The sequence below is a fragment of the Pteronotus mesoamericanus genome, unplaced genomic scaffold (assembly GCF_021234165.1).
Source record: "Pteronotus mesoamericanus isolate MK-2021 breed Mesoamerican mustached bat unplaced genomic scaffold, CSHL_Meso_final contig_90, whole genome shotgun sequence".
In the NCBI taxonomy this organism is placed as follows: Eukaryota; Metazoa; Chordata; class Mammalia; order Chiroptera; family Mormoopidae; genus Pteronotus; species Pteronotus mesoamericanus.
Window position 1 is genome coordinate 20,799,049 of NW_026555277.1, and position 25,267 is coordinate 20,824,315.

At 36.4% G+C, this 25,267-nt stretch overlaps 1 protein-coding gene and 1 pseudogene across 1 annotated transcript in view; one reads left to right on the forward strand and one right to left on the reverse strand.

Annotated features, from left to right (window-relative positions):
• ICA1L (islet cell autoantigen 1 like) overlaps positions 1-24,597 on the forward strand; it is a 51,560-nt gene extending 26,963 nt beyond the window's left edge. Inside the window, exons 7-12 of the mRNA XM_054586205.1 lie at positions 2,849-2,947; positions 4,300-4,385; positions 6,069-6,112; positions 15,042-15,296; positions 18,454-18,543; positions 24,228-24,597. Of these exons, the coding sequence (XP_054442180.1) occupies positions 2,849-2,947; positions 4,300-4,385; positions 6,069-6,112; positions 15,042-15,296; positions 18,454-18,543; positions 24,228-24,343 (690 nt within the window). The 3' untranslated portion in view covers positions 24,344-24,597. The remainder of the gene's footprint in view (positions 1-2,848; positions 2,948-4,299; positions 4,386-6,068; positions 6,113-15,041; positions 15,297-18,453; positions 18,544-24,227) is intronic.
• LOC129080799 (uncharacterized) lies at positions 3,289-3,395 on the reverse strand (annotated as a pseudogene).
• Positions 24,598-25,267: the final 670 nt, after the last annotated feature.

The following is a 25,267-nucleotide window of genomic DNA, read 5'->3' on the forward strand; positions in this document are numbered from 1 at the left end:
AAACCTATTCATTTTTTCTCTTTGTACCTGTGTTTTTCTCTTTCTCACTCTTTTCCTTCATCTCCTTAAACCAGTCCCTTTAGCATATCTTGTAGTGCTGGTTTGGTAGAGATGTATTCTTTTAGCCTTCTTTTGTCTGGGAAACTCCTTATTTCTCCTATTTTAATTGAGAGCCTTGCTGGGTAGAGCAGCCTTGGTTGTAGGCCCTTGCTTTTCATTACTTGGAATATTGGTTGCCATTCTCCTCTGGCTTGTAGTGTTTCTGTTGAGAAGTCAGCTCCTAGCCATAAGGAGAAAGTATGTTCCCTTGCTGCCTTGAGGATTCTCTCTCTGTCTTTGATAGTTGCCATTTTAATGATGATGTGTCTTGGAGTGGACCTCCTTGGGTCCCTCTTGAGTGGGGCCCTCTTTGCCTCCTGACTCCATGAGACCTTTTCTCTACTCAAATTGGGGAAATTTTCCATCATTACTTTTTCAAAGAGGTTCCCTATCCCTTGCTCCTCTTCTTCTCCTTCTGGTATCCCTATTATGCAGATATTATTGAGTTTCAGGTTATCCTGCATTTCCCTAAATGCCTCCTCATTCTTTTTTAGTCTTTTTTCCATTTCTTGTTCTTTCTGGGAGCTTTTTTCTACCTTATCCTCCAGTTCACTGATTCAGTCGTCGGCTTCATCCAGCCTGCTTTGGATTCCTTCTACTGTGTACTTCAATTAAGAAATGGTATTCTTCATATTCTCTTGTGTCTTCTTGATAGTTTCTATGTCCTTTTCCATGTTGATATAGTTTGCTGTAAGATCCTGATAGTGTCTCTGCAGTTTCTCATAGTTATCTTTGAGCTGGCTAAGCTCATTGAGCTTCCTTAGAACCAGTGTTTTGAATTCAATATCTGATAGTTCCCTTGCCTCTATTTCATTTAGCTCTCTCTGTGGGGAGTCCCCTTTTCCACTCATTTGGGGGGAACTTCTTTTTGTTCACATTTTTGTGAGAGTCTATTAAGTTATGTATTTATTTATTTATTTTTGCTTCTGCTTCAATTGGGCCATCTAGATTTTCTAACTTTGTGGATTAAACTTCTATGGTAGTAGGCAGGTCTTTTTATTTATTTATTTAGTTAGTTATATTTTCTTTAGTTTCCTTTCTGGGTCTGCCTCTGATGATGTCAGTTGTTGACCCTATATGACCTTGGGTGATTTGTTTGAGCCTTCCAGGAGTCTATTGTCTGTGTCTGACTCCTGCTTTGGGCCTCTCTGTTACCCCTTCGACCAGGGACCCACTATTTCTGTGGATCGCTCTGCACTCTCATGCCGGCTCCTTGAGCGCGCTCCCTGGCCCGACAGGATCCCCAGCCGGCCTGGGCAGTTATTCGCCCAACCTCGTGTACTCATCTGGTGCCCACGCCGGTGGGCGCCCTGGGACTGTTCAGTTTAGGGTCTTCTATTGTGTGCTTTCCTTGCTTTTGGCTCTTTGGGGGCGTCATCTGCCCTCGCCAAATGGAGACTATGGAAATGGGATGAAGTCCACACCAAGACTCTCCGGTTAATCCTGTCTCCAGTCAGGGGAGAATCTTAAAAGCAACAAGAGAACGGGAGAGAGTTACCTACAAAGGAGTTCCCATAAGAGTATCAGCTGACTTCTCAAAAGAAACCTTGCTGGTAAGGAGTATTCAAAGTCATGAAAGGCAAGGACCTACAACCAAGATTACTGTGTCCAGCAAAACTATCATTTAGAATGGAAGGGTAGATAAAGTGTTTCCCAGATAAGGTCAAATTAAAGGAGTTCATCATCACCAAGCCATAAGTATATGAAATGTTAAAGGGACTTATCTAAGAAAAAGATGAAGATCAAAACTATGAACATTAAAATGACAACAAACTCAAAACTATCAACAACTGAACCTAAAAACCAAAAATGAAAACTAAGCAAACAAGTAGAACAGGAAGAGAATCACAGAAATGGAGATCACATGGAGGGTTATCAGAGGGGAAGAATGGTGGGAAAAGGTACGGGGAAGAAGAAGCATAATTGTAAGTACGAGGTAGACAGGGGGAGGTCAAGAATACTATAGGGAATAGAGAAGCCAAAGAACTTACATGTATGACTCATGGACATGAACTAAGGAGGCAGAATGCTGGTGGGAGTGGGGGTGCAGGGCAGAGGAGGATAAAGGGGAGAAAAAAATGGGACAACTGTAATAGCATAATCAATAAAACATACTTAAAAATGAGAAAACTCAATACTGTGGAATTCAAGAATCAAGAAAGGATGCACTTGATAGCTGCCAGTTCATTTCTCCTTTATTCTCTCTGTTCATCCTTCTCACTTTGAACAGGAACCTTTAAGCAGCGAGGAAACTGTTCTGTTAATTGAGTTAGCTTGGGGACACATTTTTTTGAGCAAGTATGTATGTCTTGAACCCTAAATGAAAGTCCAAATTTAGTGGTACATATTATCTTTCTCTCAATTAATAAAAGACTTTATTTACTTACCAACAAATGAAGATTTACACATATTCCTAATACAAATATGGTGTTCTTGTGCTTCTCACATTTCTCTTTTGGATTCCTCGGAAGGCGCACTAATCCACTAGTTTCATTCTCTTGGCTGCAGTTACTCTGTAGCTCGCTCCAGCGCTGTATACAGATAACACACAAACATGCAGATACAGAAGCCAATTCTTAGGCAGAACTACTATTTCCAGCACTTTCTGGTTCCCCAGACTTGGCAATTGATTTCAATTCCTAATTATTATTTGGCAGCTATTTATCTAGTATACTAGTGAGGAAAAATAGCACTGAAAAAGTCAGGGAGAGGAGGCAGAACTGTAATGCCACTTTTTCTTTTTCTGCAGAGAACATTGCTTGGATTCTGGGAGAAAACAGCTCGAATGATGTCCCAAATCCATGGGGCCTATATTGGCGTTCATCCATATGACTTTGTAGTTCTCAAGGTACATTTCTTTCCGTGTTATCGTGTTAGATGTATATTACACTTCATTTGGATAATAACATTGAAACTTTTTCTCCATGCCTAATTTCAAATTTACAAAACAGTAGGAAACATTTTTTACACTCCTTCAGCTAAGAATCTGCATTCTTTTAGCCAGTCATTTTTCTGCACTTCCCTGATTCCAAATGCTATCAGCAACACTAAAAAAATACATGGGGATATTGCTGATGGGCTCAAGATAATAGAAAGAGGCTAATAAAAGAGGGAGTACGTGAAAAGAAAATTAAAATGCAAAAGACATAAAAGGTTACAAAAAGGAAAAACTTAGGAGGAACAAGTGATAAAAAGTGATCATGTGTTTCAAAAAATAACCATATTACCTACCTGACATTTTAAACTGATAAGAACAGATACTACACTTGATCTTAGCCACAAGGCCGAGAAGCGATCCTACCTGACATTTTAGAAGTTAAGGAAAAATTTCCTTGCTTTACTTTTACAGTTATTTCTTAGATGTGATTCATGATACTAAAATTATGCCAGTTTGGTCATTATATATGTGTGATTGCAGCTGAAGAGACTGTTGCATTAGATCAACTCTTTCTGTAATGCCTAGATATAAAAGGTACTCTCGGCCTATGATTATAATGCTTTTAACATTTGTGTATCTTCCTATGCACCTTCCTTGCATATGGCTTATTCTGCAGAGTCACACTGTGGTAATAGTTCTGGTAATAGTTTCAGTACCTTCAAACTTATCATTCTGCCTTATTTTCTGTTGAGCTTGAAAGCGTTGGTGGATTTGTTCAAGCTGCACGTGGTATCTGTGATGGATTCATATCTTGCAAGTGTACATTCCTGAGGTTTACTATGGATTTTTAAGTCATGTTCTGACATAGCATATTGTAGTCTAATAGATACCCTTGAATTAGTGTTTTTGTTTTTTGTGGTGTGTATGCTTTGTTTTACACTTTTTGCATATTAATACTTTACTGGATAGCATATTATGTATTTAGCCAAATTTAATATCCAATTTCTGCTCAGATTTGAAGTTGAAAATCTTGAGCTGTTTTTAAAGCATTGCAGTACAGGCTAGCACCACACTGTAAGTCTTCTTTGGCATATCACAAAGTTGTACACTCTGTGGCAAGCCCACATTACAGTGTGTGTGGTTTCCAAGGACATGGGGCTCAACTCAAATTACATTAGCATACATTTCCCATATCTCTCACTGTCTACTTCAGAACTATTCCTATTTTTTATTGTTCTTTAAATTTTTTATTCTCATTTTGTTTTCACAAAGAGAGGAGCAGATTCTTTTCATTTACTTAACATTGAATGTCTTGTCCTTAGCAACTACAAGAAACTTCAAGCAAGCTTACCGAAGACCACAAAGAAGAACAAATAAAAAACAATTCACTCACTGAAAACCTCAATAAGTAAGCAGGCAAAAGTTATGTATCATATTATGAAACTACTGGATATCATTGCACATTTGGAAAGAGTTGCTTCTTCCCTGGCTTACTGAATACTTATTTCTATGTCATTTTTCCAATAAACATTAAAAATTTGTTTTGAGGCCCCATTTTTTTCCCTCCCATTTTTAACACAGCAGGCAAAGCTGATGACTGGTGTACAGAACAGACTGGGGTGACAACTCCAAAATCTGTAGTTTAGGAAGAAACAGCCCTGTATTAAGAGGCCCTACCTAGTGAATCCCACAAGGGGCAGCTTGAAAAAGAAAGGGACAGGTGCCATTAGCTTTGAGAACAGAAGCTAATTCTGTTCTCAAAAAAAGAAAATCTGTCCTCAAAACAACACAGTTGGGCCTAAGCCCAGTTACCTGAGAGTGGAGGCTCTTGCTGTACACACCCTTCATGTTGCCTATCTCCCTTTTGCTACAGCTTACCTTTGCTTTCCTTTCACAGCTGCCACGTACGTCTCATTTTACCCATACTGCACTGAGTATAATAAGGAATCCAGAAATAAGGCCCAAACAATGATAAGCCATATACTGTTGAGTTGAAGGGGATCCGCAATATAAACAATTTCTTTTCTCTGTGAAGAAATTCAAACACATTTTTCTTTTTGGCTAACTTGCATATATAAATGATTTAGTAGGTTAAATAATCAAATGTATAGTTATAAATTAAATTTAACTTATTTCTACATTGACATTTAAAATCATGTTACTTTAAATATATTTAGTAATTTTTTTCATTATCACATTTCATGAAATTTTTATTAAAAACCTTCTCATGTATCTTCAGCATTATGAGAAGCTACCTTTTGAGTTAACAGACTCCAAAGCACTTCACCTTCTCTTCCACCCAAGTTGTTTAAAAAAAAAACATGTATGTGCACTGTCACTGGGAATTTCAGTCTAAGTCATAAGTACATATTTTCTCTTCAGGCCTATTTTTGTATTTGCAAATAAATACTGTATTGCTTTTTATCTTAAAAACTTACTAAAAACAATCTTCAGTGTCAGACTTTTGAGGCTAAATTCCAGGAATAATGACTAAACCTGTGTTCAATTTCTTTGACTCATTTTTTTAATTGATTGATTTTAAAGAGAGAGAGAAGCATCGATTGGTTGTTCCACTTATTTATGCATTCATTGGTTGATTCCTGTGTGTGCTCTGGCAAGAGACTGAAGCCGCAACCTGTATAGGGGACGATGCTCTAACCAACTGAGCTACCCAGCCAGGGCATCTTTGTCTCATTTTTTAATTTTTATACCAGAGGGATGATATAAATATTCAAATTAGTATTGATTGAAAATATTTTAGGCAAATGTGTCTTCTTTTGCAAACATCACTCAACAGCTTTGGTGATAGAGGTTCTCTGTAATATCATGCTAGCATTGTGCCTACAATGCTGTACAGGGTACCTGGTGCTTTGTGAATACTCAGTAGATTTTTACTGAATGAATAAAAGGTGAAGGATTATGTTCACAGTCTGTGTAAATCTAGAGAAGAAGCAGGATTTGTCTAAGGTGGATTTTAAAAGATATAATGGACAGTTTAAAATGTTTTAAAAAATATATAGAAAATTGTGGAATATGAGTCCCAAATGTATTTTAACCAAAATCTTTGCATTTTTTTTTGTTTTTACTTCAGGTTAGTTTTGTCAGATGAGGAAGTGAGTTTGGGAAGTGAATCAGGTAAGATGATGAATTCATTAAAATGTGAAATGATCACATTTTATATGTCAAAACAGTCTGTCACAGCTTTTAAAAAGAGATTATGTTAATAGCTATTCAATTTCTTTTTTTACAGTTTCATTCAATATTATTTTGTATTAGTTTTAGGTGTATAGCATAGTGGTTAAACAGTCATATCTTTACAAAGTGTTCCCTGCCCCTGATAATTCCAGTACTCACCTGGCACCATACATAGCGTGACATTATTGACTATATATTATTAACTATATTTCCCATGCTATATTTTACATCCTCTTGCCTATGTTGTAACTACCTATTTGTACTTCTTAATCCCTTCACCTTATTCATCCAGTCCCTGAAACCTCTTCCCCTTAAGTCACTTTATGTCTCTTCTGCACACTTTTGAGTTAGATTTATTTTTTTCTAGCTTTAGAAGTTGTAGCTGGCATATAACACTGTGTAAATTTAAGGTGTACAATGTGATGATTACATATATGTGTATATATATTCTATATATGTGTGTATATATATATACATATATATATATATATATATGGCAAAATGGTTCTCACAATAAAATTAGGTAACCCATTCCTCACCTCTCATAGTTACCGTGTTTATTTTGGGGGTAAGAACATTTAAGATTTACTCTCTTAGCCACTGTCAAGTATGCAATACAGTATTATTAACTAATAGTCACCATGCTGTACATTAGCCCAGAACTTCTTTGTACCCTTTGACCAATCTTGGAAAAAATGTCCATTCAGGTTTTTTGCCCATTTTAAAATCAGATTTGGGGTTGTGTTGTTGCTTTTTGCTCTTGAATTATATGAGTTCTTTATGTGTTTGGGTATGAACTCTATATCATATATGTGGTTTGCAGAACATATATTCTATAGGTTGCCTTTTCATTTTGTTGATTTTGTTATGCCATTCTGGGTTTTAATTATTTTTAATTTTAATTTTCTCTTCAGCCATATCATACAGGAGGATGGCACAAATAAATCCCCCCCTTCAGATTTGTGCAGAAGATTTTTAGTTTGATATAGTGCCACTTGTTTATTTTTTAATGTTTTTTGTACTTCCAGTGTTGTATCAAAAAAAGAAAAATCATTGCCAAGACCGGTGTCAAGAGTTTTTTTCTATTTTTTATTCTGGAAGTTTTGTTTTTAAATATTCATTTAAGTCTTTAATCCATTTCAAGATAATTTATGTGAGTGGTGTAAGATAGTTTAATTTCATTCTTTGTATGTGACTATAGTAGCTACCCTTGCTCTTTTTTGGTTACTGTTTGCGTGGAATATTTTTTTTTTCAACCCTTCATTTTTAGCCCACATGTACCCTTAAAGCTGAAGTGATTCTCTTGTAGGCAGCATATCACCATATCATTGGATCTTGTTGTTGTTTTTTTTAATCCATTCAGCCATGCTATGTCTTTTTATTGCAGAATTTAATCTATTTGTTTAATTATTTATAGATAAGGACTAACTAATGCTATTTTGTTTGTTTTCTGACTGTTCTATAATTCCTTTGTTTTTTATTTTTCTCTTGATGTCTTCCTTTGTGATTTGATGACTTTTTGTGGTGGTATGTTTTTAATCTTTTATCTTAACTTTTTGTATATCTATTATAATTTTTTTGCTTTGTGGTTACCATAGGGCTTACATAAAATATATTTGTAACATTCTTTTTTACGCTGATAAGCTTAGCCTCAATAGCATACACTCTATACTTCTTTCCCTCTCATATTTTAAATTATTTATATTGCAATTCACATCTTTTTTATCTGGTATATCCAATAACAAATTATTATAGTTAGTTTTTAATATGTTCGTTTTTAACATTTAAACTACAATTGAAAGTGATTTATACACCATCGTTACATTAGAGAATCTGACTTTGACTCTTTTTTTTCCGATGAGTTGTACACATTCATGTATTTTTCTGAGGTTAATTAGACTCCTTTCATTTCAGTTTGTAGATGCCCTTTACCATTTCTTGTAAGGCAGGTCTAGTGGTGATGAACTCCCTTAGCTTTTGTTTGGGAAAGTCTTTATCTCTTCATTTCTGAAGAGAAGCTTTACCAGGTACAGTATTTTTTGTTGACAGTTTTTTTTCCTTTCAATATTTTGAATATATCATCCTACTCTCTCCTGGCCTGCAAAGTTTCCCCTGAGAAATGTGCTTATAGCCTGACAGGGGCTCCCTTGTATGTGACAACTCACTTTTTTCTTGCTGCTTTCAAACTTCTGTCTTTGACATTTGACAATTTAATTATAAGTGTCACAGTCTCTAGTTGGGTGGAGCCACTACCCATGCTCTGATGTGGTGGATGGGGGTGCCCACTGGCTGTGTTAGGTACTTCTGCTGGCTGGGCCCTTCTGGTCAGGTGGGGTTATTCTCTGAGGGCAGGTAGGGTCGCTTGCTGGGCTCCACCACCACCTCTGGTCAGGGAGGATTGCTGGTTGTGCTCCCTTGCCAGATGGTGCTATGGCCTAACATCTATTAGAATATTTCCATTGCCCTTCAAACTCTTTCATTCTTGTTTTCAATTAATCCTTGCTCCAATTTCCTGCCCTAGGAAATCGCTAATCTGATTTCTGTCCCTATAAATTTTCTTTCCTGGACATTTCATATAAATGAAATCATACAAAAGCTAGTCTTTTTTTATCTGGCTTTTTGTGTCTTTAAGCATAATGTTTTGTTAGATTCTTCATTTTTGTTGTATACAGCAGTAATTCATTATAGTTATCCCCTCCAATTTTTAAAAAGATTTTATTTATTTTTAGAGAGAGAGGAAGGAGGGAGGGAAATATCAATGTGTGGTTGCCTCTTGTGCACCCCCTACTGGGGACCTGGCCTGCAACCCAGGCATGTGCCTTGACTGGGAATCGAACCGGTGACCTTTTAGTTTTTGACCAGTGCTTAATCCACTGAGCCATACCAGCCAGGGCCCCTCTAATTTTTTATTTTTATTTTGTTTATTTATTTATTTTTATATTTCACACATTATACAAGAAATATTCAGATGAGTTAAAAATCACTATGTAGACTCTAAGGAGTTTTAGAAGAAAATAGAACTAATATTTTTCATGACCTGAAGTAAAATATTCAAACCCAGAAGCTATAAAGTAAATATTGACAATATGACTATATTAAACATTTAACTATATAGTAATATACATATTAAAAAAAGTTAAAAGACAAGGAATAGAATAGAAAAGTATTTGCAACACATCTAAAACATGGTCAATAGGTTTTTATTTTTAGAGAAAAAAGTTTTACAAACTTTTAATCAGTAAAGGGATAAAGAATACCAAAAAGTCACTTAAAGCTTTAAAAAAATAGAAATAGGCAAGAAATATACTAAAACAGGTTTAGTTGCAACAAATAGTAAAGGAACAATTAAAATAACATCATTGTCACAATCAGATTAATGAGTATTAAAAATATTGGTAATATTAAGTATTGGCAACTCTGAAAGGAACTGGGTATTCATAGAAACTTTTTCTTCATCTTAAAGCAGTCCCTTTAGCATATTTTGCAGTGCTGGTTTGGTGAAGGTGTATTCTTTTAGCCTTCTTTTGTCTGGGAAACTCCTTATTTCACCTTCCATTTTAATTGAGAGCCTTGCTGGGTAGAGCAGTCTTGGTTGCAGATCTTTGCTTTTCATGACTTGGAATATTTCTTGCTATTTCCTTCTGGCTGGTAGTGTTTCTGTTGAGAAGTCAGATGCTAGCAGTATTGGAGCTCCCTTATATGTTATTACCTCTTTCTCCTTTGCTTACTTTACAATTCTGTTTGTCTTTGATATTTGCCATTTTAATGATGATGTGTCTTGGAGTGGGCCTCATTGGGTTCCTCTTGAATGGGACCCTCTGTGCTTCCTGGACTTGTGTCTTTTTCTCTCCTCTGATTAGGGAAGTTTTCCATCATTACCTTTTCAAATAGGTTTTCTATCCCTTCCTCATTCTCTTCTCCTTCTGGTATCCCTATTATATGGATATTATTACATTTCAGGTTGTCCTGCATTTCCCTAAATGCTTCTTCATTCTTTTTGAGTCTTTTTTCATTTTCTTGCTCTTTTGGGGAGCTTTTTTCTACTTTGTCCTCCAGCTCGCTGATTCGGTCCTCAGATTCATCTAGCCTGATTTGGATCCCTTCTACTGTGTTCTTCAATTCAGAAATTGTATTCTTCATTTCTTCTTGTCTGTTATTGATAGTTTCTATGTCCTTTTTCATGCTGATATAGTTTGCAGTAAGTTTCTCGTAGTCTCCCTGTAGTTTTTGGTAATTCTCTCTGAGCTCACTGAGCTCACTGAGCTTCCTTAGAACCGTTGTTTGGAACTCAGCATCTGATAGTTTACTTGCCTCTATTTCATTTAGTTCTCTTTGTGAGGATTCCTCCTTTCCCTTCGAGTGGGGCATTTTTCTTTGTCTTCCCGTTATTTTTGAGACTCTTGTTTTTTGCTTCTGCTTCTTAAGTTGGTCTGTCTTGATTTCCTGACTTTGTGGTGTGAACTTCCTAATTTTTTAATATAGTAAAATACACATACTTACCATCTTAACCATTTTAAAATATACAGTTTAATGGTATTAAATACATTCATAATGTTGTACAACTATTACTACCATGCATCTCAGTAACTCTTTTCATTGTATATCCATTAAACAGTTTAAAAACTTTATGAAGCCCAATTTACCTTTTTTTCTGAATTTTTTTTTGTGTCGTATGTAAGAATTCTGCCTAGTCCAAGGTAACAAAGATTTTTCTCACAAGGTTTCTTCTAGTAATAATGTAATTTTAGCTTTTACATGTAGGACTGTGATCATTTTGAGTTAATTGTTGTGTATGGTGTGAGATATCTCAGGTTTTGGTTTTTGTTTGTTGCATATGTATATCCAGTTGTTTCAGCACCATTTGTTAAAAAAGACTCTCCTTTCTCCAATGAATCTTCTTGGCAGTTTTGTTGAAATGAAGTGACCAAAAAGTATAAGGGTGTATTTCTGTACTTTGAGTTCTGTTTTGCACTATTTTAATTACCATGACTTTATAAATTTTGAAATTAGGTAGTGTAAGTACCACAACACTGTTCTTTTTTCAAAATTGTTTTTGCTATTCCAGCCCCTTCGCATTTTTGTATAAATTTTACAATCGATTGTCAATTACTACAGAACACCTGAATTCATACATCAATTTGGAGTTAACTACCATGTGTACAATATTGTTCCTTCCAATCCAAGAATGTAGAGATTTTATGTTTGGGTTTCAATAGTTTGTCTATGATATATCTAGGTAAGGATCCCTTTGTATTGATTCTACTTAGGTGTTGTTAAGCTTGTTGGGTGAGTAAATTGATATTTTCAATAAAGTTGGGATACTTTGCTCCGTATTTCTTCAAAGTCCCCCTGCCATACTTTTGAGACTTATAATGTATATATTGGTACTTTTTTAAATAATCCTCACCCGAGAATATGCTTATTGATTTTAGAGTGAGTGGAAGTGAGGGAGGAGAGAAAGAAAGAGACATATCAAAGTGAGAGAGAAACATCTTGTGGTTGCCTAATGTACATGCCCTGACTGGGGGTTGAACCCACAGCCTAGGTATGTGCTCTGACCATGAAGCAAACCTGCAACCCTTTGGAATACAGAACAGTGCTCCAGCTAACTGAGCCAACTGGCCAGGGCAATGTATACTGGTACCTTTGATGCTGGCCTACCATTTCCCTCAGGATCTGTTCATTTTTCTTTATTCTTTTCCCCTTCTGTTTTTGGATTGCTAATCTCTACCAATCTGTCTTCAAGTTAGCTAATTCTTTTTCATGCTAGTTCAGATCTATTACTGATCCAGTTAAGTGGATTTTTCATTTCAGTTACTACTTTTCAATTTCATTTTTTCTATTTGGTTCTTTTTTGTGATCTCTAACTCTTTATTGATATTCTCTATTTGATGCAACATTGACATAATACTTTTCTATACTTTTTTAAATACTGCTTTTAAAATTTTTTTAGCTTTATTAATGTAACTGATAAATAAAATTGTTAGGTATTTAAAGTCCTACATTATGTGGATAATATATACATTGTGTAAAGAGTCTCCCCATCTAGTTAATTAATACCTCTATCACCTCACTTCCTCACTTTAATCCTACTTTCCTTTAATTCTTTACGTTTACAAGGACTCCTTTGAAAGCTCTGTTAAATCTGACATTTGGTCGCTCTCACAGGCAGTTTTTGTTGCCTGCCTTCTTGTCATTTTAAGGGTCATACTTTTTTTTTCATGCCTTGTTATTTTTTGTTGGAAACTGGACATGTTAGATAATATATTTTAGCAAGTTTAGCTATTAGTCCTCCCCTTTTGGGCTTGCTATTATTATTTGCTTGTTTACTTGCTTAATAGGAGGCTGTATTATTTCAGTGGAGTCTGTTCTTCCAATAGTGGAACTGCTCATGGGATGCAGGCTGTATTTATACCCAAAGTCACCTTGGCATGACAGTGGTTTTGGAAGGGCTCATTCTGATGCCCTCTTTCCCTGACTCCACCCAGCTGTTAAACTCCACTAATTTTCAGCTGTTTGCTCTATTGTTTGCAAGGATGCCCTGAACCTTAAATTATTCTACAAACAAAACCAATTGTATTTTAATTCCTTTGAAAGGATAGATCCCAAGGTCTGCGTTTCAGATTTGTTCTTTTTTTAAAAAAGTTATAATTTTTTTCACTTAAAATTTTTTTTTTATTCTTCTTCAAGTACAGTTGTCCCCATTTCCCCACCACCACTTCCCCCTGCCCCACCTCCCACCCTCAATCCTCCTCCACTTTGGCTTTGTCCATGGGTCCTTTAAACACGTTCCTTGACCCTTCCCCTTATTTTCCCGTTACTCTCCTTCTTCCTCCCCTCTGGTTACTGTCGGCTTGTTTTTTATCTCAAGTGTTGCTGGCTATATTTTGCTTGCCTGTTTGTTTTGTTGATTAGGTTCCACTTATAGGTGAGATCATATGGTATTGGCCTTTCACGGCCTGGCTTATTTCACTTAGCATAATACTCTCCAGTTCCATCCATGCTGTTGCAAAGGGTAGTAGCTTGTTCTTTCTTTCTGCTGCGTAGTACTTCATTGTGTAAATGTACCATAGTTTTCTGATCCACCCATTTACTGATGGGCACTTGGGTTGCTTCCAGCACTTGGATATTGTAAATTGTGCTATGAACACTGGGGTCCATGGGTTTGAGATTTGTTCTTATCCTAGGCAGGCTCTTCCCTTCTGGCTTTTTTGCTGGTTCTTTCAGGAAAATTAGTTGGCTACTATAAATCTAGTTCACTGGCCAAGGAATCTAGCAGTCCCCTCTCACCACTGTTTCTGAGGGCACCCTTAGGCTTGAATTTCTTCAAACTCAGTTGCAAATGAAGTCAGTTCCTTTGGGAAAAGATTAGGAGCCATTTGGTAGCCTGCTTCTTCTCCAGGCAAAATCCCTGAATCATGGCTGATATGGGGGTGGCAACAATGACATGTTTCTCTCTGAGTGACATCCTTACTCTAGGAGCTGAGGTGAGAAGAGTGACAGTAGTCTTAGGTCTTTTTGGTTTGCCTCCTCCTGGGTGAAACTATCACCTTATGAACAGGGTCATGTGATGAGGGCCCCCATGTGCTCAGCATGTCAAATCAGAGTCTTCATTTTGGGTCTTGGTGTCTCAGTGGCAAATGGGAGCTTCCGCCTTTTGACAGCACTCCCCAGTGTTGCCTTAGCAACAGATAACTGGGGGCAGAATATAAAATGCTGACCTCCTCCTGGGAAGAAAACTCTGGACAGAGAGCTGGGGAGAGAGAGAGCTCTATGTTCTTGGCTGCACTAGGCTGGAGTGGAATTACCAAATTAGGAGTAGGGAGGAAGGGAGTGGTTCTTAGTTCAAATACCAGTCTCTCATTCTCACAGAATTTTGATTTTCTTAAAAAAATGTTTGCTTTATTTGATGTGTGTTCTTAGAATAATTCCCTGAGAATTTAAATGGCTGTTTTTAAAATAATGTCCACCAGTTAGTTAAAAACTGATGTGCAGGACCATAGATCTCCTCACTCTATCATGCTGGAAGCCCCTCTTTCATTTTTATTTAATAAAGGAGTTTAGGGTCATGATTTTTCCTGTTAATTGATATTTAAGTATCCCATGGATTATACAGGTAGGACAAAAGTAGGTTTACAGTTGAGTACATGAGTTTATTCTTCTATTTTTATTTTCCATATAAACTATAAACATACTTTTGTCTTACCTTGTATTACAAATGCTGCTTTATCGTTATTCTTCAAATATTCCATTTCCCTTTCAGACAAGGGTTAATAGAATGTATTTAAATTTGCAGGTAGAAGAGCCTTTTAGTTTTATTTTTAAAATGATTTCATTTCAGTGTATTGTAATCAAAGCATGTTATTTGTAATGTTTATACTTTAAGAAATTCACTGAATTTTTGTGCCTTAGTATAATTACTTTTTGTGAATTTTCAGTGTATGCTTGAGAAGATATATTTTTTATTAGGATTTGCACATATTCAAAACTATCTTATTGATTATGCTGTTGAGATTTTTTAATTTATTTCTTTTCTCTTCCTGGAGTGTTTTTTACTGAGATATTAAGGTCTCCTATTATTATTAATTTGTATTTCTTCTTGCATCTCCTGTAGTCTTAGACAGTTGCTTAATTATTTTAGTTATTTTAATTAATTAGTATATTCATAACTGTTATATATTCTTTGTGAAAGGTTGCTATTGTGATCCATAGTCTAGGTAATTAGAAATAATTTTCACATAAACTTCCAATTAGTTTATTAAAAATTATGTTAATAAAATATCAGAATCGTGAAACAAATTTGTCGTAGATCCTACTCTCATTTCTTCAAAAAGGAAAAAGCCATCCTGTTTTTATTTTCACTCTACAGTGGCAAAAGATTTACCTGTAGATTCATTGGAAGATGATTTTGAGAAGGAATTCTCATTTCTGAACAATCTCCTAAGTTCTGGTTTTTCAAGTACTAGTGAATTTACTGAAGAATGCCAGACCGCCTTGGGGAGCCTCAATGCCAGCCTCAAGTCCCAGGAGCCTTCTGTGGGGTCTGAGCCTCTTGCTCAATCCACACGATTCCTTCCTTCACATCTCTTTGACCTTGGCCTTCATGCTGCTGGAGCTTTCAACAGTAAGTGTCTATGAAATGTTTGGACACCCGAGGCTTATTTTGTCTTTGTGAAACAGAACATTGTACATGAGGGTGCTAAAATCAAGAAGATTGATTTTAATTAACTTTAGTGTACTACTAGACAAAATCTGTAGTCACACCAGTCAACTGGAAGAATAACAAGTATTATCACCACTGGAGTCTGTCAGTGAGAGTGAAACAGGACTGGTTTCTTTCCACCTCCATTAATCCCCACATTTTCTTCATTGACTTTTTCAGGTATCTTCTCTTTCTTTTCATCACAGAAAATCAGTGTTTTGTCTGAAACTCTTGACTTGGTAGGTTATGTGTACATAGGGCAGGCAGGTGGATTCTTCCACGCAGCAAAATTTGGTGTTTTCCTTCTGTGGGTTCGGATTTGACGAGGGAAAAAGGAGCAGCTCTGGAGGCTGGTTCTATGGCAGCCTTCTGGGCAAGGCTGCAGGAGTGGGAACAGTGGTAGAACGCTGGGAGCAGGCTATTTTCCTGCTTAGCTGCTTTGTTTATATGTCAAGGGTTCCCTCTGTTCACCTGCTGTTCCATCATCCTCCAACTCAGCACCTTGGGAATCATTTTGCTCCCCACTTCCATATTGGTTAAGTCCTGTCTATTTTTTCTAAAATGTGTCTAAATTTCTCACTTCTGCCTCCACAACCAAAGCCATTTAGAGTCTTATTTGGTTTCCTGGGTTGTTGCTAGACTCCTCCCAAGCTCTCCACGCATCCTTGAGTTCTCTAAGAAGCAGATTCTGATATCAGCACCCTGCTTACATTATTTAAAAATGAAGTACCATGGGCTCCAGGATAAATCCCACCTGTGCCTGTATGTCCACCCTCATCTCCTATGTTACTTCAAAATACTTACCGTTTCCTATAACTGTACTGAATATTTTCAGTTCCCTCAGGCATCTTTTCTTGTGCCACTTCTTTGAATTATAGTGTTTCAGTATTGGAACCTGGGCTTGAGCCTGAGTATTAGATTCCCAATCCAGTGTTTGCTCCACGGTAGCCAGCCTTTGAAGATGTCCTGAGTACTGCCAAATGGAAGTGGTTTCTTCCTCCTCTGTCCTCATAGTGGTTTGTTTTCATGGTTGAAACCAGTTTATCTTGCCTTGTATCTCTGCCAATATCTTACTCTTGAGAAAAAGCCTCATAGTACCAAACAGTGTCTTAATGCATTGTATTTAGTATTAAAATGCTTATGTTCATACTTTATCTGCAGGATCATTATATTCTATGCACTCTGCAAGCATCTCAAGGTCATGCTCTGTGTGGTGATTCATCTTTGTAGCAAAAAGTTAGCTCAGTAAATACATATCATTTGAACAGTCATTCAGTAAGAGTTTGTTAAATAGCCTAAAAGTGAGAAGGGACAGTATTATTAGATAAAGAGGTGTTCTAGGATAATTCAGATGTTTCACTATTGTAAAATTTTAGAAAACAGTAATTCTCATACGGCATATCAATGGCCCAATTTATACATATTTACAAACTGATTCACTCTCCCCTATGAACTCCTGCTTTCTCCTTAACTTGCCCCATGTCTAGCAGCACTGGATTCTTCTCTTTCTGGCAATACAATCTCAACAATATTTCTTTTGAAAATTTTAATTGATTTCAGAGAGAGAGTGGAAGGGGGCAGGGAGAAGGAAACATTAACTCATTGTTCCACCCATCTATGCCTTCATTGATTGTCTCTTTGTATATTCCCTGACCAGAGATTGAACCCACAGCCCTGGTGTATCAGGACAATGCTCTAACCAAATGAGCTACCAGGCCAGGGATCAACAGTATTTCTTCACCACTCAGAACATTTGTTCTGGTCGCTGCCTGCAGGCTGACAGGGAATTTCCCATAATAGCTAGGGCACCTGATACTCAGTGTTCGAGTGTTTTGCTTAATTTAAAGTCATCAGGAGACAAAAGTCTGGTTTCCCGCCTCCTAGTATAGGACTCTTCCTACTCTACTAGCCTTTCCTTTATGTTTACTTCTTTTGTTCCTGTGATGTAAACCAGGAAATTATGAGCTTCCCCGAGAGTTACAAGATCTATGTTCTAGGAACCCCAAAGGCAAGGAAACTGAGCTGCTCTGAGAGTTAAAAGATCTATGTTCTAAGGAAGCTCAAAGATCTTGGGCTTCAAATGATCTCTTCCAAACAAGGTGGGGAGTAGGCAGGATAATCTAACTTCCCTTCTAGTGCTATGTTTTAATTAAAGCATAAATAACTTCATGTTACAGCACACATTTCCCTATATTACCAATGGAGTATTCATTATGAACTTTTTAATTACTACATAGTATTTTGTCACATTTACCCACAATAATCTACTTAATTCCACTTGTTGTTTCTACTTTTTAATTTTATAGATAATGCTGCAATAAACATAATCATGCATGCATTTTTTCCTTCAGTTAAATTATTTCCTTATATTTCTAGGACTGGAATTACTGAGTCCAAGGGTATAACTAGTAGTTTCAAGATTGTTAGGTCTGTTTCCTCTCTTCCTGGCTCTTTAGGATTTCTCTTTCTATTCCTTATCCATTTGCAATTGTTTAAAAAAAATTGTATATTCACAGTCATGTGGCCCTTAAAGCTGGGGAAACATTCTGAGAAATGTGTCATTAGGCAATTTTGTCATTGTGCAAACATCAAAAGTGTACTTACACAAACCCAGACAGTATAGCCTACTACTATAATTGTGCTATACTTTTTATACAACTGGCAGTGCGGGTATGTTTACACCAGTATCACTACGAACATGTAGTGCATTGCACTATGTTGTGTTGCATTAAAACGGCTATGATATCACTAGACACTATGACTTTTTCAGCTCCATTATAATGTTATGGGACAACTGCTGTATATGTGATCTGTCATTGACTAAACTGTCATTATGTAGTGCTTGACTGTATTTCAAAACCACTTTCAGAAATATAGGGAAGTCTAATTTAACTCTAGCTGGGACTAAAATTATTTGAATAATTGCAGATAAATTCTAAGTGCTTTATACCTCTTATACTGTAGAATCGTAGCCTAGAATGAAGACTTGTTAGATATTTTTACCTTGTTTCTCTGGTGCTACTTGATGCTACTTCCTATTTAATTAACAGTGGATAATTCATTACTTCCCTCCTTCCAGGCTGGGCCTCTAAAGGGGGATTAGAACTGCCTCTTTCACACACTGATAATGAACCAGTGCCTTCACAGAGTCCAAAGAAATTAACAAAATGTAAGTTACTTATTTACATTCTTTGCCATCATATTAACAATCAGTCCAATTCAGATAACTGTAGAAAAGGGTCATGTTAGAGTCTTCACCTCATATTACCCAGAAAAATATTTTATAATGAATGAATTAAAATGAAAGCTGTACCTGGCTATTGCTCACCGTAGAAAGCGTTGAAATTTGTGAGCTTGTCATAGTAAACTAAATTCTGTACTTTTAACCTTTTATATTTTGTGTTAAGGTTTATAATGGATAATACCACTAGGGATAGAAGATACTTTGATTACCAGATGCCTACTGTCAAATAATGCATTTTGGCACTCACTAGCATAGGGCCTGGAACACAGTAATGGCTAACGTATTGAGTACTTACCATATTGTTGTCTGCAGAGCTGGGCCATGTTGTAGTTACCATGTAGGGTATACATAGGAAACAGACACACTATGGCTTGTAGGACTTTACATACGTATTAATCTTAGCCGCTGATGTTGATTTTTAAAAACTTTTAAAATTGGAATTTTAAATGTACAGAAATTGTGCATAAATGGAAATGCCACAAAAAACATCTGTATACCCATTACCCAGATTCACCTATTGTTAGTGTTTTACCCCACTTGCTTTATGCAGGCATGTGTTATTTCTGAACCAGTTTAGGGTAAGTTACACACATCATGACCCTTTAACCCTAAATATTTTACTTTGTGTTTCCTGAGAACAAGTATATTCACTTGCACAATCACAGTATGATTATAAACTGCAGGAAATTGATAGCACTTCCCCCCTCTGGTATAGCAAGTCTAGAGGTATATATTGTATTCACTTGCCATGTCTCTCGCTATTTAATCTGAAACATTTATACAGCTCTAAAACATTTTTTGGATATGGGCATTTTAATAGAATATAGTCCCTCTGTTCTACTGTTTTTTTTTTTTACTAGAATGCTTATTTCAATTTAGCTGGTGTTTCCACATAACTAAATTCAGGTACTCATTCTTTTTTGCATTTTTATTAAATTTTTAATTTAAGTATAGTTGATATATATTAGTTTCAGGTGTACAAGAGTGATTTGACCTTTTTTTAAAAGACTTTATTTTTAGAGAGAGGGGAAGGGAGGGAGGGAGAGAAGCATGAATGTCTGGTTGCCTCGTATACACTCCCACCTGGGGACCTGGCCTGCAACCCAGGCATGTGCCCTGACTGGAATCGAACCAGTGACTCTGGTTCCCAGGCTGGCACTCAATCTACTGAGCTATACCACACAGGGCTGATTTGACATTTTTGTATCTTATAATATGATCACCCCACTTATTCTAGTGACCATCTGTAACCATGCAAATTTATCATTATTATTTGCTATATTCCTCTTCACCTTTTTTAATCCATCCTCCTACCTCCTTTTCTGGTAAGAATCCTTTTTTGGTCTCTGTTTCTATGAGTCTGTTTCTGTTTTGTTATTTTTTTTTAGATTCCACATATAGGTGAAACCATATAGTATTTGTCTTTCTCTGACTTATTTCATTTAGCATAATACTCTCTAGGTCCACTCACATTGCTGCAAATGTCAAGATTTTATTCTTTTCTTAAGGCTATATAATGTGTGTGTGTGTGTGTGTGTGTGTGTGTGTGTGTGTGTGTGTAAAGACGAATTTTATCCATGGACACTCGGATTGCTTATATATCTTGGTCATTGTAAATAATGCTGCAATGAATATAGACATGCATATATCTTTCAAGTTAGTGTTTTTGTTTTCACTAGATAACTACCAGAAGTGGAACTGCTAAGTCATATGATAGGTCCATTTTTAGTTTTTTGAGGAAATCTCCACTGTTTTCCACAGTGGTTGCACCAATTTGCAGCCCCTCTAACACTGCAAAAGGGTTCCCTTTTCTCCACATCATCTCCAAGATGCCCCTAACTGGGCATCTGCAAAAAACAAAAAAAAACAAACAAAAAGTTATTTACTTTTTGATAATAGGCATTCTGATTGGTATGAGGTGATCTTGTGGTTCTGATTTGCATTTCCCTGATCATTAGTGATCTTGAGCACCTTTTCATATCTGTTGGCCATCTGTATGTCTTCTTTGGAGAAATGTCTTTTCATGTCTTCTGTCCATTTTTAAATGGATTTTTCTTTTGTTATTGAGTTGTATGAGTTTCTTATATATTTTGGTTATCAAACCCTTATTGGATATATCATTGACAAATATTTTCTACCATTCAGTAGGTGTTTTTTAAATATACTTTATTGATTATACTATTACAGTTGTCCCATTTTCCCCCCCTTTATTCCCCTCCAGCCTCCCCCTCCCCTCTGATGACCCTCCATGTGATCTCCATTTCTGTGATTCTGTTGCTGTTCTTGTTTGCTTAGTTTTTGATTTTGGTTTTTGTTTGAGGTTCAGTTGTTGACAGTTTTGAGTTTGTTGTCATTTTAATGTTCATAGTTTTGATCTTTTTTCCTTAGCTAAGTCCCTTTAACATTTCATGTAATAATGGCTTGGTGATGGTAAACTCCTTTAACTTGACCTTATCTGGGAAACACTTTATCTGCCCTTCCATTCTAAATGATAGCTTTGCTGGACACAGTAGTCTTGGCTGTAGGTCCTTGCCTTTCATGACTTTGAATACTTCTTGCCTGCCCCTTCTTGCCTGCAAGGTTTCTTTTGAGAAATCAGCTGAGACTCTTATGGGAACTTCTTTGTAGGCAACTCTCTCCTTTTCTCTTGCTCCTTTTAAGATTCTCTCCTTATCCTTAATCTTGGGTAATATAATTATGATGTGTCTTGGTGTGTTCCTCCTTGGGTCCAACTTGTTTGGGACTCTCTCAGCTTCCCGGACTTGGATGTCTAGTTCCTTCTCCAGATTAGGGAAGCTTTCCTTATCTTTTTCAAATAAATTTTCAATTTCTTGTTCTTCCTCTTCTCCTTCTGGCGCCCTTATGATTTGGATGTTGGAATGTCTAAAGTTGTCCTGGAGGTTCCTCAGCCTCTCATTTGTCTTGAATTCTTGTTTCTTCATTCTGTTCGGTTGGATGTTTTTTTCTTCCTTTTGTTCCAGCTTACCGATTTGAGTCCCCATATCCTTCCCTTCACTGTATATTTTTCTTTATTTCACTTTGTATAGCTTTCGTTTCTTTCTTTATTTTGTGACCATACTCAATAATTTCTGTGAGCATCCTGATTACCTACCAGTGTTCTGAACTCTGCATCTGATAGGTTGTCTCTCTCCTCGTCGCTTAACTCTTTTTCTTGAGTTTTGATCTGTTCTTTCATTTGAGCCATATTATTTTTCTTGGCGCACCTGTTACATTGTAAGGGGCAGAGACTTAAGCATTTGCCAGAGTGGGGCTGTGGCGCTGTATGTGGGGGAAAGGTAAGAGAGAGAACAGTGCCACTTGCTAGCTTACTCAGGTCTTGATCCATTTTCTGTCATTTCCCTTGCTTCCCAAAAACAGATTGCGCTCTTTCAGGTGCTGATTCCTGGGTGGGTGGGTTTTTGTGCGTTCTAGGATCCTGTTGGCCTCTCCAATGGACTCTCCTGTGAGACTGGCAGTTTCTCTTACCACCTGAAACCCCACAGATATTTACATTCAGAAGTTTTGAGGCTTTAGCTTCCCACGTTGAAACCCTAGGTTGCATGGTCTCTCAGTCTCCAGTTATCCCTCCAAGATTATCTGCAGGCAAATGTAGGATATTCTGGTCTGCCAGACATTGCCTCGCCTGCCCCAGGTCACCTGCCACCACCTTGTTGCATGCCCTCTCCACTCCTCCTATCAGTCTAGATGTTTCTTCTTTAACTCCTTGGTTGTTGGACTTCCATACAGTTCAATTTTCTGGCAGTTTTGATTGCTTTTTCTGTTTTTAAATTGGTTGTTATCCTACTTTTGGTTGTGCGAGGAAGCAAAGCATATCTACCTACACCTCCATCTTGGGTGGTACTCTCAGTGGGTGTTTTTTTGTTGGTGGTTTCCTTCACTGGGCAGAAGCTTTTTAGTTTGATTATCTCCCATATGTTTATTTTTGCTTTTGTTTCCCTTGCTTGAGAAGATGTATCCCAAAAAAATATTACTCAGACTGATGTAAAATATTTACTACCTATATTTTCTTCTTGGAGTTTTATGGTTTCAGGCCTTACATTTAAGTCTTTAACCCTTTTTGAGTTTATTTTTGTATATCATGTAATAAAGTGGCCCTGTTTTTTTTTTTTTTTTTGCATGCATCTGTCCAGTTTTCCTGAACCACTTGTTAAGAGACTGTTGTTACTACATTGTATATTCTTATTTCCTTAGTTATATATTAGTTGACCATATAAGGAGGATATATTTCTGGATTCTGTAGTCTGTTCCATTGATATTTGCATTTTTGTGCCAGCACCATACTGTTTTGAATATTATAGCTTTGTAGTATAGTTTGAGATCAGGGCGTATGAAACCTCAAACTCTATTCTTCTCAAATTGCTTTGGTTATTCATGGTCTTTTGTGGTTCCATGTAAATTTTAGGGTTATTTGTTCTAGTTCTGAGAAGAATGTCATTGGTATTTTAATAGAATTGCATTGAATCTTTAGGCTGCTTTGGGTAGTAGGTACTTTTTAATGATACTATACTTCCAATCATGAGCACAGTGTATCCTCCCGTTTATTTGTGACCTCTTCAATTTATTTCCTCAATGTCTTATAGTTTTCAGACTATACATCCTTTACCCTCTTGGTTAAATTTATTCCTAGGTATTTTATTCTTTTGATACAATTGTCAATGGGATTTTTTTTATTTCTCCTCATATAAAAATAGTCACAGGGATATAAAGTACAGCATAGGGAATATATTCAGTAATACTGCAATAACTGTATATGGTGTCAGATGGGTACGAGACTTATTGGGGTGACCCCTTCATAAGTTATACAAACATTTAATCACTATGTTGTACACCTGAAAGCAATATAGTATTATGTAAACTGTAATTGAAAAAATAAATTAAAAAGTATATTAAAAATTTGTAAAGTGCACAGGGAAAAGACAAATGAAACCACTCTAAATTAAAATAACTGTTGGGAGTGCTAATGTGATAGGGTTAGGAGGATTTTTTTCCCCTTATGTTGATAATTTAATACTGCTTTTATAATAAATATTTTAAGTACTGAGTTTACAAATGTAATATTTCTACTTTGTAAGAATAAAGATTATTTTTTTGAAAAAAGATTTTTAGAAAGAGGAGAGGGGAGAGGGAAACATCAATGTGTAGTTGCCTCTCCTGTGCCCCCTACTGGGTCCGTGGCCCATAACCCAGGCATGTGCCCTGACTGGGAATCAAACCAGCGACCATTTGATTTGCAGTTTGGCACTCAATCCACTGAACCACACCAGCCAGGACAGAACAAAGATTACTTTTAATTTTGAATGTCATCTGAGAACCTTGTATAAATTATCTTAGTGATTCTCAGAAAACTTAAGTACTGCCTGCCTTTTCACTTTTAATCAGGCCTTTTCTCAGAGCAACATGCAATCACTTAGAAGAACCTCATCAAAATAGTTTTTCAAAATTATCCTGAAAATATAATTGTAGTTTATTCTTGTCAGTTGTCTTTTTTTGATTCAAAACAAGCATTTACTTTAAAATCATAAAAATGGTACAGTAATGTGATTTGAAAAATCTGAGACTTGTTAATATATGTATGTTTCTTTTAATAGCTCCCAACAATGGTAACCAAGACATGTCAGCCTGGTTCAGTTTATTTGCAGACATGGATCCACTTTCAAACCCAGATGCTATTGGACACTCAGATGATGAACTTCTAAATGCTTGACTGAAGTTATTAGGTCTCTCCAGTGGTCTTGAGACATCAATTTGGTAACATATTGCCTTTGTGCAAATGAGTTTATACTGTAATTCACACACAAAAGCATTGTGTTTATGAACATAACACTTGTCAGCCAACTTTAGACAGATGGTAAGGACCATATTTGAATTGACTTGTCTCTTTAATATCTTGGATTTGCAGCTGTGATAATATGTGGGAAATACCTGAAACTATTTAGTATGAAATAGATAACAAAACTCATTTTGAAGTAACAGCTCGGAAGTATTCTGCTATTCAGTTGGGCTTATTTCTTTGGAAAGCCTTTTATGTGTAACTTGCCTTGCTGGCTGTGAGAATTCTTTATATGGATAAAGGATAGCATGTAAACCGGATTGTGATTTAGAGTTGGTTTTTAAATAAAACAGTGGCAAGGAGGATTTTCTGTTATAGAAAACTGCACTAGAACCAGACCAATTTTGACTTTAATAGAAAGGTAGAATAAGATTTGAGAACTCAACTTGCTTTAATGAAATCACAGAGAAACCTGGTGCTTGTTTTTTTCCACTTAGAAACTAAAATGTAGTATTACTTTTTTTCCTTTATAGAAAATCATGGACCCCCCTCAATCCATTTCACATTTCCAGGGGGAAGTAGTAGGATGATTTATTTGCTTGGTTCATGCTCTGCAGAAATAGAAAAATCTCTTTCCATATCATAAACCACAAGAATGTCTAAACACATTGGAACCATAATATATAGTATGCATATTCTTCCTGCAAAGAAGGAGACGACACTCTCTAAGCAACTGACCATAGTATTCCTGAAATTACTTAGAAACTTCTAAGTGGGAAATTGTCAACTCCATATCCTTATACATATTTGCATACTTACGTATTTCTTGACGTGTTTTAACACAGAATACTTCCTCCT